At 50.0% G+C, this 17,693-nt stretch overlaps 1 protein-coding gene across 1 annotated transcript in view; it reads left to right on the forward strand.

Moving 5' to 3' along the window:
• Dgkg (diacylglycerol kinase gamma) overlaps nucleotides 1-17,693 on the forward strand; it is a 198,541-nt gene that overhangs the window by 91,620 nt on the left and 89,228 nt on the right. Inside the window, exons 12-18 of the mRNA XM_059277313.1 lie at nucleotides 2,299-2,415; nucleotides 3,290-3,382; nucleotides 4,864-4,923; nucleotides 7,492-7,571; nucleotides 8,848-8,922; nucleotides 11,266-11,351; nucleotides 16,603-16,692. Of these exons, the coding sequence (XP_059133296.1) occupies nucleotides 2,299-2,415; nucleotides 3,290-3,382; nucleotides 4,864-4,923; nucleotides 7,492-7,571; nucleotides 8,848-8,922; nucleotides 11,266-11,351; nucleotides 16,603-16,692 (601 nt within the window). The remainder of the gene's footprint in view (nucleotides 1-2,298; nucleotides 2,416-3,289; nucleotides 3,383-4,863; nucleotides 4,924-7,491; nucleotides 7,572-8,847; nucleotides 8,923-11,265; nucleotides 11,352-16,602; nucleotides 16,693-17,693) is intronic.

The following is a 17,693-nucleotide window of genomic DNA, read 5'->3' on the forward strand; positions in this document are numbered from 1 at the left end:
GGTCAGAAGATGATTACAGGGAAAGGCAAGGAGCTGTGTTCACAAGATGATGAGGTGGAGGAGGGCTTGGGAGGCCAGCTCCAGAATTAGAAAGCAGTCGAGGCTCAGGGAGAAGCTTCAGACATGAAGAGATGGTGAATTTGGCAGTTACGCGACTCTTTCTGAGGTTGGTATGGGAAGGAAGCCAGAGGGAAGAGCATTCTTCCGGTGGTTATGGCACAAGGTAGCGCAGCCCCAAGGCAGAGCGGATTGGGTCTGTTTCCATCCACCCTTTCAGGACTGGCTGTGTCTGAGTGTCCCTGACAGACTCCACTAACAAAGGTAGAGAAGACAACGGAAGGGGTCTGAAAGGCAGCTGAGAAGAGCACCTCTAGGACCTGGGCACGCGGATGCCGAGGATGAGCAGAGTAGGGCATGGCTCCCAGGGCTCTCTGGGCCGTTGGGTACTGCCATTAGCTGAGTGTGGAATCAGATTGCCCTTAAAACTGGGGCAAGATCATCTCTCTTGCTGCAGAGGGAAGATGTAGCTGAGGAATGTGAGTCGGGAGGTGGTGAGAAGGTGGGATGGCTCACAGCTGTCCCACAGAAGGCCTCCGGGGAGGAAGGCTCCTCAGCGGCCTCCTCATGTGCATGCCCCATAACCACTGCATGACCTCTGACCTCCTCTTTCCACCCCACTCCTCATACGTACCCCTCCATGTCCATGCCTGACTTCCACCAGAACACACAGTGGGTCTCCTAGGCTCAGGCCATTGCCCGAACTCTCGGCATCTGACGCAGAGAACAGGGGGGCTCTACTGAGGGGCCAGTAGAGCACCCCCACAACCTTGTGAGCCTGCAGGGACAACCCAGGTCTCTCACCACTTCTTCAGAACCCCAGACAGGCTGAAAAAGGCAACACGGTCCTGGGACAACAACCCTGAGGCCTGAGTCAAAAGACCTGGCTGTGGGTCCCTGTGTGGCTACTCACCAGCCTTAGAACCTAATGCCAGTCACTTACCTCCCTGAAGCCTCAACGTGTCCCTCTGCAAAATGGAAACGATAATCTCAGTGCATATTCAGTGTGACCATGTAGATGACAAATTCACAAAGTGCCCTCAGTGATGCAGCTGGGGGTGAGAAGCCATAAGCCAAGTGTGACACGTCTTTTGGAGCAATAGATTACAGCAAAAATATTCTGGGTGAATAGTGTCACAGGGCTGCTAAGTAATTTAAAACATTTACTCTTGTTTAATGCAAATAGGGATAATACCATGTAGATAGTTCACGTGATTCTAATACAGTATTTGAAGCTGAGCACTGCCCAATAGGCCCCCACTCTCCCACACCCTTTTCCTTCTCAGTGGAAAGTCCTGAGTTCTCTGGGACTCCAGGGGGAGAGGTGTGAGTACAGAGCCTCCCAGGCAATGGGTCAGAGGTTCCCATTTTTGCTAGAGGTATGCATACATACCCTCCTGGTCTGCGCTGGTGGCATTTCCCAATCAGGGAGCAGCTGCATCCAGATGGCCAGGAAATGGGTATGAAAAGGACCCGACGGTGCCCTGACTCACTGCCTTTCACTTTGTAACCCAGCTTCTTCCAGATTGCTTCTCAGGTATCATAACACATGACAAGCACTCAGGGTACTTTAACGCATGTGAATTGAAATCACACAGGGACACTTAAGTCAAATATCTGAGGCCCCAACCCCAGAGACTCGTTTATTTGGAGTGTGGGCTGGGTGTTAGGACTTCTAGAAAATCCCCAGGTGATTGTAATAGATGGCTGAGGCTGAGGTGAAGGAAGGAGTGTGCCAGGGAAGATTTTCAAATGCACTGTTTGATTGCATCTTCCCTGAATCCCAGAGGTCCCTCATGCTGGCGTCTAAAGAGGGAGGTCCAAAGACTCAGAGAGGTTCTGAAAGTGGCCAAAAGGCACCCTGCTGTGAGGTGCAAAAGGGGTGACTCCGGAAGGTTCCGATCTGCACCCCAGCGCTCTGGCTTTCCCTGCACCACACTGCCTCCTAGAAAAGGGCCCCCATGAGGACAGGGCTCACCAGGGTGTTCTCTGAGGCAGAAGGGTGGCAGGCGAGATGCTTGCTTGCCAGGGTGAGAGCTAGGACAAAGTGGAGAAAGACTTTAATCTGCTTTGTTTAGCACAGTGGCCAGGGAGGGAGGAACTCGGCATCCCACAAAGAAAGCTTCCACGACTGAGGAAACGGGGCCCTCGGGGCTCCTCGCGCCTCCCAGTTCTTTGTTCCCTGGGCCCAGGGGCGTGGTTCCACTGCCTTCCCTGGTATCCATCCCTTCCCTCCCACAGGTGATGCAGCACGCGTGGGTAGAAGGGAACTCCTCCGTCAAGTGTGACCGGTGCCACAAAAGTATCAAGTGCTACCAGAGTGTCACCGCGCGGCACTGCGTGTGGTGCCGGATGACGGTGGGTCGGTGCCCAGGGCGGCCCTACTTCTTTCCAGTATGGGATTGGCCCGAGCTGTAGCCTGGGACAGTGAACATCCTTCCAGAGGGCAAGAGTAGCGCAAAGGAATAAGGCAAACAGGGTCCCAGAGCCCCATCCTAGCCTCTCAGCCTATGATGACTCCTCAAGTTGCCCAGAGAGGGGGACTGCTTAAGAAGTTAGTCAACCGACTGCCTACATGACCAGCAGCTGGGGACAGCAGGCTAGAACACGAAGTCTCCTTCACCTGGGGCTGGGGTACCAGCAGACTGGGACAGGGATTAGATACTGGAGAGCTCGCTCACCCACACCTTAGAGTTAACACTTGGCCCAAAGGCACATTCCTCTCAGCAGCACTGTGCATCACCCGGAGGCCTGGTCATGCTTCTGCCACGCTCATGCCAGAGTCTACAGCTTTCTGAACATGACAGATGTCACCTGGGATGCCCAGCCTGCCTCCCAAAGCTAATTCTGGGCAGTGTCTTGTGCCCCCTGGCTAGGTATCAGCCCGAAAGAGGTGGGTCCCCCCCCCCAAGCCAGACAAAGGACTCTCACACTGCAACAGTTCAGTTGTCTCTATACTCCACCCTCTCACGGTTTTATTCTCAGAGGTAGCCTTCCTTCAGAGTGTCTAAACCGAAAATCCACACCGGGGGCCACATTTGGTCTCATTCCCAGGCCCCTGACAGACACGCCGCATGTTCACACACGTACTCAACAATTCTGTGAAAGCCAAAGCTGGCAGTGCTCTAAGACGCAGGGGCACTTGCTTGCTTCCCCAGAAAACCTCTGCGCCCACCTTCCTGATGTTTCTTGGGTCACTTCTGCTCATCCTCATCTCCATTTTTCTCTCCAGTTCCACCGCAAATGTGAATTATCGACGGTGTGTGACGGTGGGGAACTCAAAGACCACATTTTGCTGCCTACCGCCATATGCCCCGTCACCCGAGTAAGTGCTCCTACCCCCACCAGGGCTCCGGCTTTTCTAGAATCAGGAGTCAGAGACAGGCAACACTCATGACTTCACATGCCCTCCCTGTCTCCCTGCCAGTTCCTAGGGCTTATGCCTTGGTGAATGCTGAAAAGAAATCAGTGCTGCCCCAGCTAGATTGAGCGAGAAAACTCTGACAGGGCAGCTTCCAACTGCTGCTTCCACATGTTTGGAGCATCCTTTCCTTCTGAGCATCTTTCAGACAGAGCCCAGCTCAAGGGACCACCTGCCCTTGGCCAGTTTCTCGGCCTCCTTCATCCCTGCCAAGCTTTCTCCTCTCTCTCGGGGGCTCCTACCCGAGTGTCTCAGACAGATTTAGAAACAAATGGAGATAAATTGAGCTTCCATTGCTCCCACCTGAAGCCTTTTCTGTCTCCTGAAGACCCGCACTTCCACCTCGAAATCGCTGCCACTGGGCCCTCCCCTCTCACCCTCGCCTGGAGCAGACACTATTTGTCATTTAAAATCCTTTAAGAAAATCACCACTCTGGAAATCCATTTGTCGGTTTCCATTAAGTTAGACATACACAAACCCCATATCCCCAAAACTCCCCTCCTGTGGAGAAACGCAAGCATTTATTCCATCAAAAGACGAGGACACAGCTATCCACAGCACAGGTGAATAAGCTGAGCTCATGTGAAGACTCACGACGGCGTAATAGGAAAGGCAAACCACGCAAAAGCGGACAGAGATGCTCAAAGATACAAGCTAAACACAACAACACAAAATTTAGGTGCACGGGGCTGGAGAGATGGCTCAGCCATTAAGAGCACTAGCTGCTCTTCCGGAGGTCCTGAGTTCAATTCCCAGCAACCACACAGTGGCTCACAACCATCTGTAATGAGGCCTGGTGCCCTCTTCTGGCCTGCAAGCATACAGACAGAGCACCATATACATAAAATAAATAAAATTCTAAAAAAAAGTTAGGTGCAGGCATGCTTCATTACTTACTCTCTTGATAAAATGTATGAAGATCAGGTAAAGCCAATGTTGTCTGCAGAGGCAGCAGACACACACACACACACACACACACACACACACACACACACTGCATCACACCATGCAGTCTGCTAGACACACTTCAATAGCGGAAACAGAGGATGGGTAACCATGGTGTCACATCCTGCTGAGCAGGGAAGCTGAGAGAAAGGTCTGCTTTTAAAGCCCACAGTCAACGATTTCTGCCTGTTTTAGTCACTACCATGTCCCAAGGTGGCTGTCACCACAGGTAATGTCATCTCAGGTTACAGTCATCCCAGGGGCCCGCAGAAGCCTAGAGCAACTTTGCTGAGATCCAGAGTCCCACTTTGAAAACCTCACGGTTTCCTGTCTGAGCTCTCTGTTGCTGAGCACCGTTTCTGTGAGCGCTGTGATCTGCTGCTGCCCCTGTAGTAGGTTCTTTCCCTCTCAGAGGCTGCTTGTGTTCTCTCTCACACAGGACAGGCAAGGAGGAAAGTCGGACAGCAGCGTGGCCTCCAAGGGTGAACTTGTAACACAGGTACCTCATGAATGGGCAGTCCGACCGCTCAGTCTAAGTGGGTCCAAGGGCTGGGGCAGGGAGAGAGCAGCTTGGGGTCTGAGGAAATGTGTCTCAGCATTTGCTTTCTTAGCCCACTAATTCTGTCACACAAGAGGTCATATACCCGGGCCTCTGGGGTTAACCTTTGACTGCCACCCTATAGACAAGTGGTGAGCAAGGCAACTGGCTGATGCCATTAATGGTCTAGTTGGCTTTGTCACCTCCTTAAGAGAAGTTTACACTGGAGAGGTGGCTCAGTGGTTAAGAGCACTGCCTGCTCTTCTAGAGGTCCTGAGTTCAATTCCCAGCAACCACATGGTGGCTCACAGCCATCTGTAATGAGATCTGGTGCCCTCTTCTGGTGTGTAGGTGTATATGCAGGCAGAACCTGTATACATAATAAATAAATAATTTTAAAAAAGAGAGAGAGAGAGAGAAGTTTACATGAAACTACAACATGCAATCTCCTAAACAGTAACAAAAGTGTGGGGTAAAATTGGACAATGAGTTTTCTGTAGTTGTCCACCTAGCTCTAGAACACAGTCTACCAAAACAAAGTGAACCAGATCCAAAGGCTCTCAATCCTTAAGTGTGTATTTAAGACCTCAATTTTCACTAAGCATCACCAACAAATATTTTTTGTGTGTCCTCCATGGAGTCCTGAGGAATGCAGAGAAGGCAGCCAGATGAGGTACAAAGAATGTCAGAACAGGAAGTAGAAGAATGGGCTCTTATCCTATGCCTCCGAGCTTCCGTATCCTTGTTTAAAGAGCGGGTTTAGCATGTCCTGCAACTGCCTGCTTCCCACAGTGCTGTAGACTGAGAAAAATGGAGATCCTGCGTTTTGAAATTACAAGATAAACTGAAATTGAAGGTGCAAAATAAAATGATCAATAGACAAGAATGCTCTAGACACCAAGAAAAAGGTCTAGCCACCATAAAGGAAGGGATCTGGACCCCTAGAAAAGAATGCTCTAGGCACCTAAAAGAAAATACACACACACACACACACACTGAGGGCAAGAGACATAAGTCGTCACTGACATCAATTTGACTGGTAGGTCCCATGTAGTATATGGGCTATCAAGCACTTTGAATATCACCCCCCAGACTTAAGGGCTTACTCGCCTGGCTCCAAGAGGCTTCTCAGTATCATGCAACTACCCTAGAAGACAAGAGAACTCTTTGAAATCATGAACAATAATAATTGCACTTTGCAAACCTGTCATGTTGTGATAGATGGCTGTGAAGTTTAAAACTAACAAATGCAGGCATTAAATATTGAGCACGAAGCCAAGCTGCATCTCTATGTGGGAATATCATTCAGCTGAATCCACAAAACATTGACCGAGGGCGCACTCCTGTGTCAGGCACCGTGGGGCCCGTGGAAGCTCCACTCCTGCTCCTCGTCTTTTCTGATCTACTTGATGGCTTGAGATTTTCCCAGAAAATGAAAGACAAAAAATAAATGCAAAGAGACAAATATAAAGGCTCCAGGGGATGCTGCATATTTCATGTCACAGTAGTTTTAGTTGGAGTGGCTGAGGGCAATGTCCCAGAGGCAAGGACTCCAGAACTGAGTCCTGGGTTTTTCTGGATTTCTTTAAGAGGTTACCAAGGAGAGAGCATTTCAAGCCGTGGGACAAGAGCAAAGGCGTGTGAGCATGGGCCTAGTTAGACACACTCACTGGAGGCAGGCAGCAGGCTTTGGGGCCTGTCGCTGGGGGGACGGGAGGAATGAGGAGAGAGCAGAAGAAAGGGGCGAGGCTGGGAAGGCCTTGATGCCAGGCTTAGAGATTTGGATTTGATCCCGAGAGCAACGGGGTGTCATTACAGGTGTGTTAGCGGGGGCAGCATGTTTGATATGGTCTCCCAGAAAGGAACTGGGGTGGGGGTGTGGAGCATACAGTTTCGGGTAGGAAAGTCCTCAACAGCATGGGAACCATGAAGGCAGCCAGGGAAGATCTAGGGAAGGACTTGGAAGGCCAGGCTCTCCCCACTGGATGCCCAGTTGAGTAACCACACCTTTAACAGGAGCAGGACACCAGTCGGGAGGACCAGCTTTATGCGAAACACAGTCTGTCTGGGCATGATGGGTGCGGTACCAATGGTGAGGCATCCACTGGATAGTGAGAAATGTGAGCTTAGGAGGAAAACTGGGTCAGGATATGTGGATTTGGAAGGTGCTGGGGCCTGAATGCTCATGGTGCATGTGACTTGGTGGATGTACCCCCAGTCTGTTTCACCATGTCCCTCACAAATTTTGACCTGTGGCCATGGGCATACTGCCACACAATTACATAATTTGAAGCTGGTGCCACTGGCCTATCCCTGATGCCAAGCTTCAACTCTCATTGCCATTAACCCCCTTAAAAGTCTCTCAAGCTGGGAACAGCTGTTTTTCTCCCTCAGAAAGCTCAGCCAGCAGACAAATAGCCCCCCCTCCTTCCCTGCCTGGGCCGGCTTCCCATCCACCTTCCAACACTCTCTCAACATCATCCTACTGCTGCTGAATAATGCTCATTTTTTTTTCTTCTCATTTTTAAGTATAAGATCATCCCTAGCCCAGGAACTCACCCCCTGCTGGTCTTGGTGAACCCCAAAAGTGGAGGGAGACAAGGAGAAAGGTATGTCCTCTTTTGTTTCAAAATAGAAAGGCAGCTGGGTGTAGTGGCACACATCTTTAATCTCAGCACTCAGGAGGCAGGAGGCAGGCAGATCTCTTTGAGTTCGAGGCCAGCCTGGTCTATAAATCGAGAGCCAGGGCTACATAGAGAGACCTTGTCTTGAAAAATAAAAACAACAAAATAGAAATGCTAAAACAGCCCGTCCTGAACCCCTTCTTCCCCCTCAACCCCAACAAAGTAGACTGTGTGATCAAGGAAACCTGGGCTCATGGCCACTTGCCACTTCATCAAGTGACCCAGGTGCGTTAATTCCCCATGCCTCAGTTTCCTCCTCTGTGACATAGATGGCAGTGATATCACCTCTCATAGGGTTACCTTAAGGATTAGAACAGACCTAGTGCTTAGCAGGGGACCTACCACATGAGCCCCTGTGAAGGCTGCCAGAGTCAAGTTCTGAGGGGTCTGTTCCTTCCTGCCCCGCCCCAAGTCTTTTCTTGGTTTAAAAGACTTGGTGAGACTCACCTGATTAGGGCCTCCCAGCCTATCCCGAACCCCACCTTAACAGTGAGGGAAATGCAGGGTTTGGGTGAAGCTGGAGTAAGCTCAGCAGAGTGGGAGGAGAAATGGGTACAGTCAGAACCCTCTGCCTCCTAGGCCTGCACAGTCTGGGAAATGAGCAGATGGATGGAGAGCAGGAATCAGGTTTAGAGAAATAACATTAGGTAGGGCTCAAGCAAGTACTGTGAGGACCCCACCTCGGTCCAAGAGGCAACATGTCTCCTAAACTGACCTAGCGGTCCCAAGCTAGAGCCCAGAAACCGAGGCCAGATACAGTCATTGCTCTCAGTCTCCCGGCCCCACCTCCTCCTGCATGTACTCTTATGAGGACACCAGACCTCTCCCTCGGGCCCCCCAGCACCTCTGGACAGTCTGCAAAGGGCAGACTCACCTACCCAAACCACACAATATCCAGAGGTCTCTAATGGGGAGGCAGCATGGGAACAACAGCCCTGTGCTCTGGGCTCCTCTGTCATCGCTGCTACAATAAGCAGTTCCTGGGGTGGGGCTGGAGTCAGATGGTGGGGCAGCTTTGGGCCAGAGGTAAGGTTGTGGGGATGCCAGGTGCACTGGGATATCGGGGTGTGCATGCAACGTTCCCCCTCTTAGGTTTAAGCGCCTGCTGGATCTCACCACAGATGGGTCCAACGGTATTCGCCCCCAGGTGACTTCTGTGGTACCATTGTCCTTCTCTGTCACTCCTTTCTTTCCCCTACAGGATTCTTCGGAAGTTCCACTACCTGCTCAACCCCAAACAAGTTTTCAACCTGGACAACGGGGGGCCTACTCCAGGGTATGCACATCAGTCTTCTCTCTGGCCTGCTTTGGTCTCTGAAGAAAACGCCCTCCTTTGTCACCTTTTAAAGCTCTGACTCTTGACTTTTTCTGCCTACCATCTGCTGTCCCTTGGCCCTGGTTATTGTTTGGGAAGTGGCCCCATGCTCCATGTCACTGGAGGAGGGAATCTATGAGCCAGTCACTGGACTGGCAGGGAGGTCCGGCTGGTGGCTTATTTGAACTTATTTGCAAGGCTGTTACCTGGTATCTCCATGGCACTCTTAATGCCATCTCTCTGTAGATTGACACAGTGACTCAGAGTCTGCCACGTGTTCTGCTATGGGCGCATTTCAGTCAACAAAACCATTCTTTTCCTGAATCGTCCAATTTTGTAGTGATTACACAGCCCTGATCCCTCCCCCACCTGCCTGCTCTCTAGAGGGGGCAGGGCCTCTGTGGCTTGACTGAAGGTCTGGTGGGCAGAGCTTGCCGTCTTCATCAGAAATTGTCACCTCAGTGGGCTTGAAGGCATCTACCCAGTCAGAGCTGGTGCTCTGGCGCCATCTGCTGGTCCGGGCTTTCACACTGCCTGACCTGCATTTCTACTCTAGATTCAGTGAGGTTCCCTCCCAGGGGCTGGAGTAAGGTGCCTATAAATGGAACCTGTCCCTGTCTTTTGGTTGTTTGACACAGGGGTTATTTATAGAAGTGGAAGCATAAGACCCAGTTAAAAGGAGAAAGACACACAGGTGCACATTCACCTATCTGTAAAACTTACTCAGACGTCAGTAAGGCTCCTGCAGTTGGTGTCATGGTCACGTGTCTGCCAGTGACTGCTGGATAGCACTGCAGTGTGCTAAAACATCAAGTGCCTTTTCGGTCCCTCTCTCGGTGGGTATTTCAAGAACACAGCCTTCTCAGCCTTCAATCCTTCTTCCTGTGAATGACAAGCTTGTGGTCTGGTGGCTACAGGGTATCTTCAGTGTGCGTGTTCATGTGTGGGCAGACAGGCGGTCCCGCTGAAGGGAGCCTCCATTTAGAATGCACTGCCTGAAGAGAGCAGGGGTCTGCAAGGGAAGTGAGAGAGGATAATGACTTTGCCAACACTGGCATCGGTGCTCAGAGCACCCGGGGTCTTCTAAGACCCCCTGGCTGGGAAGAGAGATGTGCAGGCCTTGAGGTCCCTAAATTGTACCTCCAGGTGTCCACGTGTCCCGTTTTCTCTAAGGCAGCGCTTCTTGACGTCTTCTGCCAGGAACTCCTGCTGCAATCTGGTGGACTAAACAGAATTTTCTAATGCAGAATATGAAATAATACGGTATTTCCAAGGAAACTAATTATGTTGAGAAGTAGTTATCAAACACTAAAAGACAAACTTGTGGTATGTAAATGAATATGTTCCGTCAACATATGAAACAGCAATATCCATAGTTGGGTTAAATAGTGACTGTGAGCTGAAAGCCACAAGCTACAGAAATGACAGCGTTCAGCTTACGCTTCAGCTGTAAGGAGGCCCTGGAATAGCTGTGCTGCCCAATTTGACGGTCACAGGTGCTGTCGAAGCCTCTGCGGTCTGTTGCCTACGTTCATAATGGAAAGAAATGCTAAGTTTCCATTCGAGATTAGAGAAGATATTAATGTAATTTTTCATGACACTGAATTCTAGCCACAGACCCATTGGAGGTCCGTGGGCCCCAGATCCTGCTCTATAGGACTCAGGCTCCTGGGAAAAATGGGGTCTTGTTCCCCTTGGCAGGGGGCCCACAGAAGAGAAAATGAAGACCCAGATAATTAAGTGCTTCTCTCTTAAAGAAGTGGTTACAAAGACAGCAGTCAGGAGAGCCTGAAAGGAATCAAAATATTAGGGATTATCTAAATTGGTGCCAAAATGTAAAAACTGAATTCCTCAAATAGTTGAGAAATTCTCAAAAATGTTTTCTATTTATGTTGAATGTTGGATCAGATTCTCTTTCTATTAGGATATTGGTGCACACATCCACCCACCCACCCCCCCCCCACACACACACACACAACATCATACCATTGATTTTTCTCCATACTCAGTAGCACTGCATAGGAAATTCTGGATTCAGAATGGTAAGTGACGCAACCCCAAAAGAATCAAGATCTTTCCCCAATTCCAGGGAGCATGGAGACACTGACTCAGAAGCATCAAGTGTTAAGGCTGGAATGTAGCTCACTGACAGTTTGCTTCATATGCTGGAAACTAAGGTTCCATCCCCGACACCACACCACACCACACACACACACACACACACACACACACACACACACACACACACATCAAATGTTAGTCCCAACCTAATGACAAGACTCCTGTGGTCTTTCTTCTTTGCAGATTGAACTTTTTCCATGATACCCCAGACTTCCGTGTACTTGCCTGTGGCGGAGATGGGACAGTTGGCTGGATTTTGGATTGCATTGGTAAGGATGGCCAGGAAGGCCTTTACTTATTTATGGTGGATAAATTTAAAGTCAGCAGAAAGCAACGAACTAAAGAAGGAATGAAGCCATCCATTCTTTATCTATCCGGGTGCCCACCCCTTCATGTAATCATACTTGATTATATTGGGGGAGGGGTACTGGAAAGTTTTATTATAAGCTTTGTCTTAAAAAAAGAAAAATCTGCCACAGACAGAGCTGGGCAGTAGCAAAACAAGATATATCTGAAGCAGGACTAGAGATCCAGACAGAGCCACGTGATGAGTAAAGGCCAAGGAGCTAAGTAAGCATGGGTCACAGTCCACGGCAAATCAGCTGGAGGTGAATGCCTGGAGCACGAGTCCAGAAAATGTATCTGGAAAATGCAGATCAGTGCAAGCAGAGAAAGACCACGCTGGGCTGTGTCCTACCTGGAAAAGGCAGGGGAGCAGGCTGGAGGGGTGGAGCCTGAGGTCTAGCCTAGCCCTGCCCCGATCCAGAAAGTGATGGAGATTATCTGTGAAATTGGGTGATGGTGTATAGTCAAGACCAAACCCAAGCAGAACCCAGGTAAATTCTGCCGTAGAGAACAGAAAGACAGGAAAGCTGCCAACAGAGGCACTGGGGTGGGAGAGCACCAGAGTCAGAAGGGCAGGACCCAAGCCACGAACCCAGGGCTGCTCCATGCCTTCCATCAGGCATCACACAAATGCTGCTTCAAATCCCTATGAGCCAAGCCCTCTTGGAGTCACTAGAGATGCCACCAATGAACAAAGAGGCTAAATTACTGTCCTAGCAGAGGCTGTTTCTAGAGGCAAGAACCAGGTAACGAAGAAATACAGAGCATCAGAGGGCAGTAAAAATATAAGAAGGGAGGAACAAAGGAAGTCTAGGAGTGGAGTGGGGTTGCAATCTAGGAATAGGGAAGACCTCACAGGGTACGAAGTGATGCTATTTGCAAGAACTGGAGAATTGAGCTGTGTGGGTGTCTAAGAGGACAGTCCAGACAAAAGAAACAGCAAGGGCCAAGGCCCTAAGGTAGGAACAGGTCGGGTTGCTGAAGGCAGACCAGCGTGGCTAAGAGCAGAGTACACATAGGAAGCCTTACAGAGGTTGAAGCAGAGGGAATGAGGGTCTGGGTCACATGGGTAGGTAAAGCGTTAGGTAGAACATGGCTTTTAGAGTGGGACAGTCCCAAGACATCAGGTGGTTTTAAGCAAAGAAGGAACGTGGCAGGCTAAGAGACAGAGCAGAAGCAAGGAAACCAGTTAGGAGGCTCCCACGGTGACCCAAGTGAGAGGTGACCGGGGCTGAGCCACAGCGGAAACAGGAAGATGGGAGAAGGGTGCAATGTATGTCTTTAGGGGACAGAGGCAGCAAGGTCTGCTGACATCCGGACACAGCTGGTGAAAGGATGAGAAGAATCAAGGTTGGCCAGAGTTAGACCCCAGCCAAGTCAGGCAGGGAAGGTGAGGCCTCCGGAGTGGAAGGGGAGAAGGCACACCAGCTACCTGCTGCTCCCCTACAGCCGGGCTTTGGTTCACATGCACACACCAGATATATACATACACACATACACATCATACACATACACACACACACACACACACATACCAGATATATACATACACACATACACATCATACACACACACCACAGATATATACATACACACATACACATCATACACACACACACACACACACACCAGATATATACATACACACATACACATCATACACACACACACACACACATACACATACACCCCAGATATATACATACACACATACACATCATACACACACATACACACACACACACACATACCAGATATATACATACACACATACACACACACATACACCAGATATATACATACACACATACACATCATACACACACACACACACACACACACACACATACACCCCAGATATATACATACACACATACACACACACATACACCAGATATATACATACACACATACACATCATACACACACACACACACACACACATACACCCCAGATATATACATACACACATACACACACACATACACCAGATATATACATACACACATACACATCATACACACACACACACACACACACACATACACCCCAGATATATACATACACACATACACACACACACACAACAGATATATACATACACAGATACACATCATACACACACACACACACACACACACACACACACCAGATATATACATACACACATACACACACACATACACCAGATATATACATACACAGATACACATCATACACATACACACACACACACCACAGATATATACATACACACATACACACACACCAGATATATACATACACATATACACATTATACACATACATATACACATCGCTCACACATACACGTCATACACATACACATTGCTCACACACACATCAGACATATATATATATATTACACACACACACGCCAGATATATATATATATATACACACACACCATACACATAAACCTCATACACATCGCTCATTCACACATCAGACACATATACATCAGACACATACACACATATCCCAGATATATACATATACACACATCATACACATCTACACACACACACACACACACACACAGCACTCTGCTGCCACTGTGGGCTCTGAAGTTTGTGGGAAGAGGAAAGACTCTTCCACCCAGCCCTAGGAGGAGAGGCAGCTCATGGCTGCAGTCTCAGGCTCTTCGCACAGTCCCCTTAGTCCCGCTCCTAGAGAGGAAGAAACAGCCCTTGGAGAAACACTACACACAATTCCGCTGCAGAGAACATTGGAGACAGATATAGCTCAGAAAAGAGGGAGATGTGAGATAAAAGGGATGTTATGCTTTTTCACCAGGTTAGTGGTTCAAAGAGAAACAGGGAGGAAAGAGGTAACCGTGTAGCGAGCTCCTTTCTTCCTTCGCCATTTGAGCGCTTGTGCCGTGATCTCCACCACCCCACTGAGATTCTCCTCCCACCTCCCGCTACAACCATAACACTCTAACATCAGCGGGTTTGTGGTGTGCATAAGACACCCAAAGCTTCCTATGGTTCCTCAGAAAATGATAGAGACTCTTCTAATGACCTGCCGGGCTGAGGGAGCTGACTCATTGCTCTCCCTTCTCTCCTTTTCTGGGTGGGGTGGGATGGGGTTCCAGCCACCCAGCCCTGCTCTCAGACCCTCAAATGTGGCAGTCTTTCTCCCCACGCAGAGCCTTGTCCAAATGATCCTCCCGTCTAGAGTGCTCCCCAGCCTCAACCGAAGTATAGCTTCTTTGGAGGCTGGGGGGCTCTCCTACATACCAGCCAGCCACAGTCACCTTGTAACAGGACCATTCCCCTTCCCTTTCCAGTAAAAAGGTACAATCGTACATTATGTGTGCAAAGACCTCGGTGAGCCATGTCTCCACTGCAGACTGTAGGCACCATGAGCGCCTGGCCAGGGCCACCTCCCACCACTTCTGGCATATGGCAGGTCTCAGTGGGTCCAAGTAGAGATGCCATGGCAAATGAAACACACTCTCCCCGGAAGTTACAGTCCATTTGGGGAACAAACCAGTGAGCCGTTACAAGAGAATATGCTACGGTCACCACCCCTGAGGCTCCCGAAGCATAGAAGAGTCACCAAGTGCAGACCCAGGTGACAAGAGTCGGGCTTCTGTGCTGAGAAGCACAAGTGTTAGGACTGAGAACACTTTGGGATGGTTTCCTGGTAGGGTGGGAAGCCGGGTGTGCCGAAAGTGAAGGCTGGGTAGAAAGGCAAAGCCTCGATCCTGAGGCCTAAGTATGCTGAGGAAGCCACAACTTTGGTAAAGCAGAGCACTAACACACAGGGTCTGGGCCCAGGCACTGCCCTCCCGGGCAGAATGTGGAGAACACACTGGGAGGGTGGACTTGGAGGTGGGAAGAGAAAAGGAGGCTGTGGAACCAGAGCAGTGTAGAGGAGTCAGCCCCGCACTCACTCAGTGTCTCCGTGGGGATGCAGAGAGGAGGTTGTTGGGAAATCTCTTCTGGAGACGGCTCCTAGGCAGTGCTGTGCGGGTGAATGGGGTTGAGGAAAAAGGGAAAATTAGGATGGCATGCAGATCTCTGGGCTCAGTGCTGTAAGGACGGCTAACCTGTCAAGGTGTCAACCACAGGAGAAGGGACAGACAAAGAAACAGGTGCCCTCCAGACAATGGGAGACTCCAGTCACATGTCAGGAACAATCAGAGTTCATGGCATCACTCCATTTTCCACCTCAGCCCATCAGTGGTCATCTCAGCCCCAAGATCAGCCATGTCGGGCACAGGTCAGGCAACTGGTCCTGCCTCTGAACTCTGCCCTGCCAGGGAAGCCCCAGTTTGAGCTCCCCGCACTGATCCCCGCAGCCCTCCCTAACCCCTACTCATGGCTACTGTGCTGAGCACCTTGTAGGGCAGGGTCTGTGTACATGCCCCCTTCAAAAGCCAACCAGTACCTGTACCTCCCCCTCCAACCTTCCCTGCCCTGCCAACATGCTGAAGACTACAGGCAGACGAAAGCACAGTTGACTGTGATTTTTCTCTGTTCTGGTAATGCTCCAGCACAACCATGAAGGAAAAAAAGCAGCAGGAGTCATGAGATAATAAACTGGGTATGTAGGTGTCAGGTAACACCTGGAGGCTCCCCTACTTTAGCACGGTGTTGTTTCTTAAAGCATTAAAATATAAGTGGCTTTCAGTGAGCTTTGTCAGTTTTCCAGAGACCCCACCATCCCCCACCGCCAGGCACACCTCCTTCACTATGCCCTGCCTCGCCCCTGAAGACAGCAGGATGGACTGGAATCACTTCTCCTCCATAAACCTCCGTCTTTGCTAGGTGGCTGTGGGCAATAAATGGAAACAAATGTTGGTCATCATTGAGTATTAAAATCACATGAGCCAATGCTCTGGCCACGTGTGCTGTCACCTTGAAGAACAGAATTGAGACATGTTGAGGATAAATCGGTGCAAATTCTAGGGAGAACGATTTAGCTCAATATGAAGAATTGATGGGCAACTTCAGCAAACTTGTAGCGACTAACCCATTGCAAATATTGTGGATGGCCTCAACAAGTGGTGTGTTCCCCATTGCAGAAGGATTCGGTGATTACAGTGGGGGGCGGGGCAGGGGGAGGCAAGCAACAGGTGGGGATTATAAGCTAATGCAGCCATCTGTAACCACGAGGCATGTCTGTTCCTGCATGTGGGTTGCAGATAAGGCCAACTTCACAAAACATCCACCAGTGGCTGTCCTGCCTCTTGGAACGGGGAATGACCTGGCGAGATGTCTCCGCTGGGGAGGAGGTGAGTCTGCATGCCTCTGAGGTCACACTTAGCCAAGCATTTGGGTTTTCAGCGGGGCGTGGGGGGGGTGGGGGAGTGCGGCTGGGGGGGTGCTGTTCAGAGCTAGGCAGACTTACCTTTTACGGGTCAGTTCCCACAGGATGACAGTCAACAACAGTCATTTCTGATCCATGATCCTGCCATTCCGTGCTGGGTCTGGAACAGGAGCCCCCTCCTCTGGGTTCCAGGATCCTGCTTAGGCTCTTCAGGTTTGACTATAGTCCAGAAGCCATCAGCTGAGAGCCTGCCTCCTCCAGCAGGACATGGCCAACTGTAGGATAAAGACAAATCTCTTCCAGCCCCGCCTGTCTGCTCGCCTGATACATGGATTCAGAATGCAGACTGAAATACTGCATCACCAATTACTCGTGAGACACTAGGGACGTCTGGATTATCAGGCCCCCCCGGGGCTATGGGCTTTCATTTTGAAATTCCCCTAAGTGGAACACGGAGTGGTGACAGCTTTTAGAGCAAGGGTCAAGGACGTTGCAAACGGCAGCTAATGCAGCTGGGCGTGCGGCTTGTGGCAGAGCACAAAGCCCAGCTCCACCAGGGGAAGGGGTTGATCCATTAAGGGTTGATACCAGACCAGGCCAGGACACCGGTACCCGGGCTCTTTTGTGGAGGATGAGACAGAAGAAGTCATCACACCAGGATGCCCTATCACCACACAATACAGTCTTGGGCCAGATCCACTGCCTTCCACACAACTACCCAGCCCTGCAGCTGACCAGTCTTCCCCCTCCCTCCTTTCCTTCTCTTCTTCCTTTTTCTTTCTTCCAACTAGTGGTATATTTGCTGTATAAAATAATGCATTTTGTTAAGCCTTTCTCATATATGTTTATCCTCTTCTTTCATCATATCTAACACTAATATCTTCTCCTGCTCCACATCCTATTACCCACTTCCTTCTCCAATAGTCCACCTTCTGCCTTCAAGTCAGGTGGGTGGGTGGGTGGATG

The sequence above is a fragment of the Peromyscus eremicus genome, chromosome 12, assembly GCF_949786415.1.
Source record: "Peromyscus eremicus chromosome 12, PerEre_H2_v1, whole genome shotgun sequence".
NCBI classification, from domain to species: Eukaryota; Metazoa; Chordata; class Mammalia; order Rodentia; family Cricetidae; genus Peromyscus; species Peromyscus eremicus.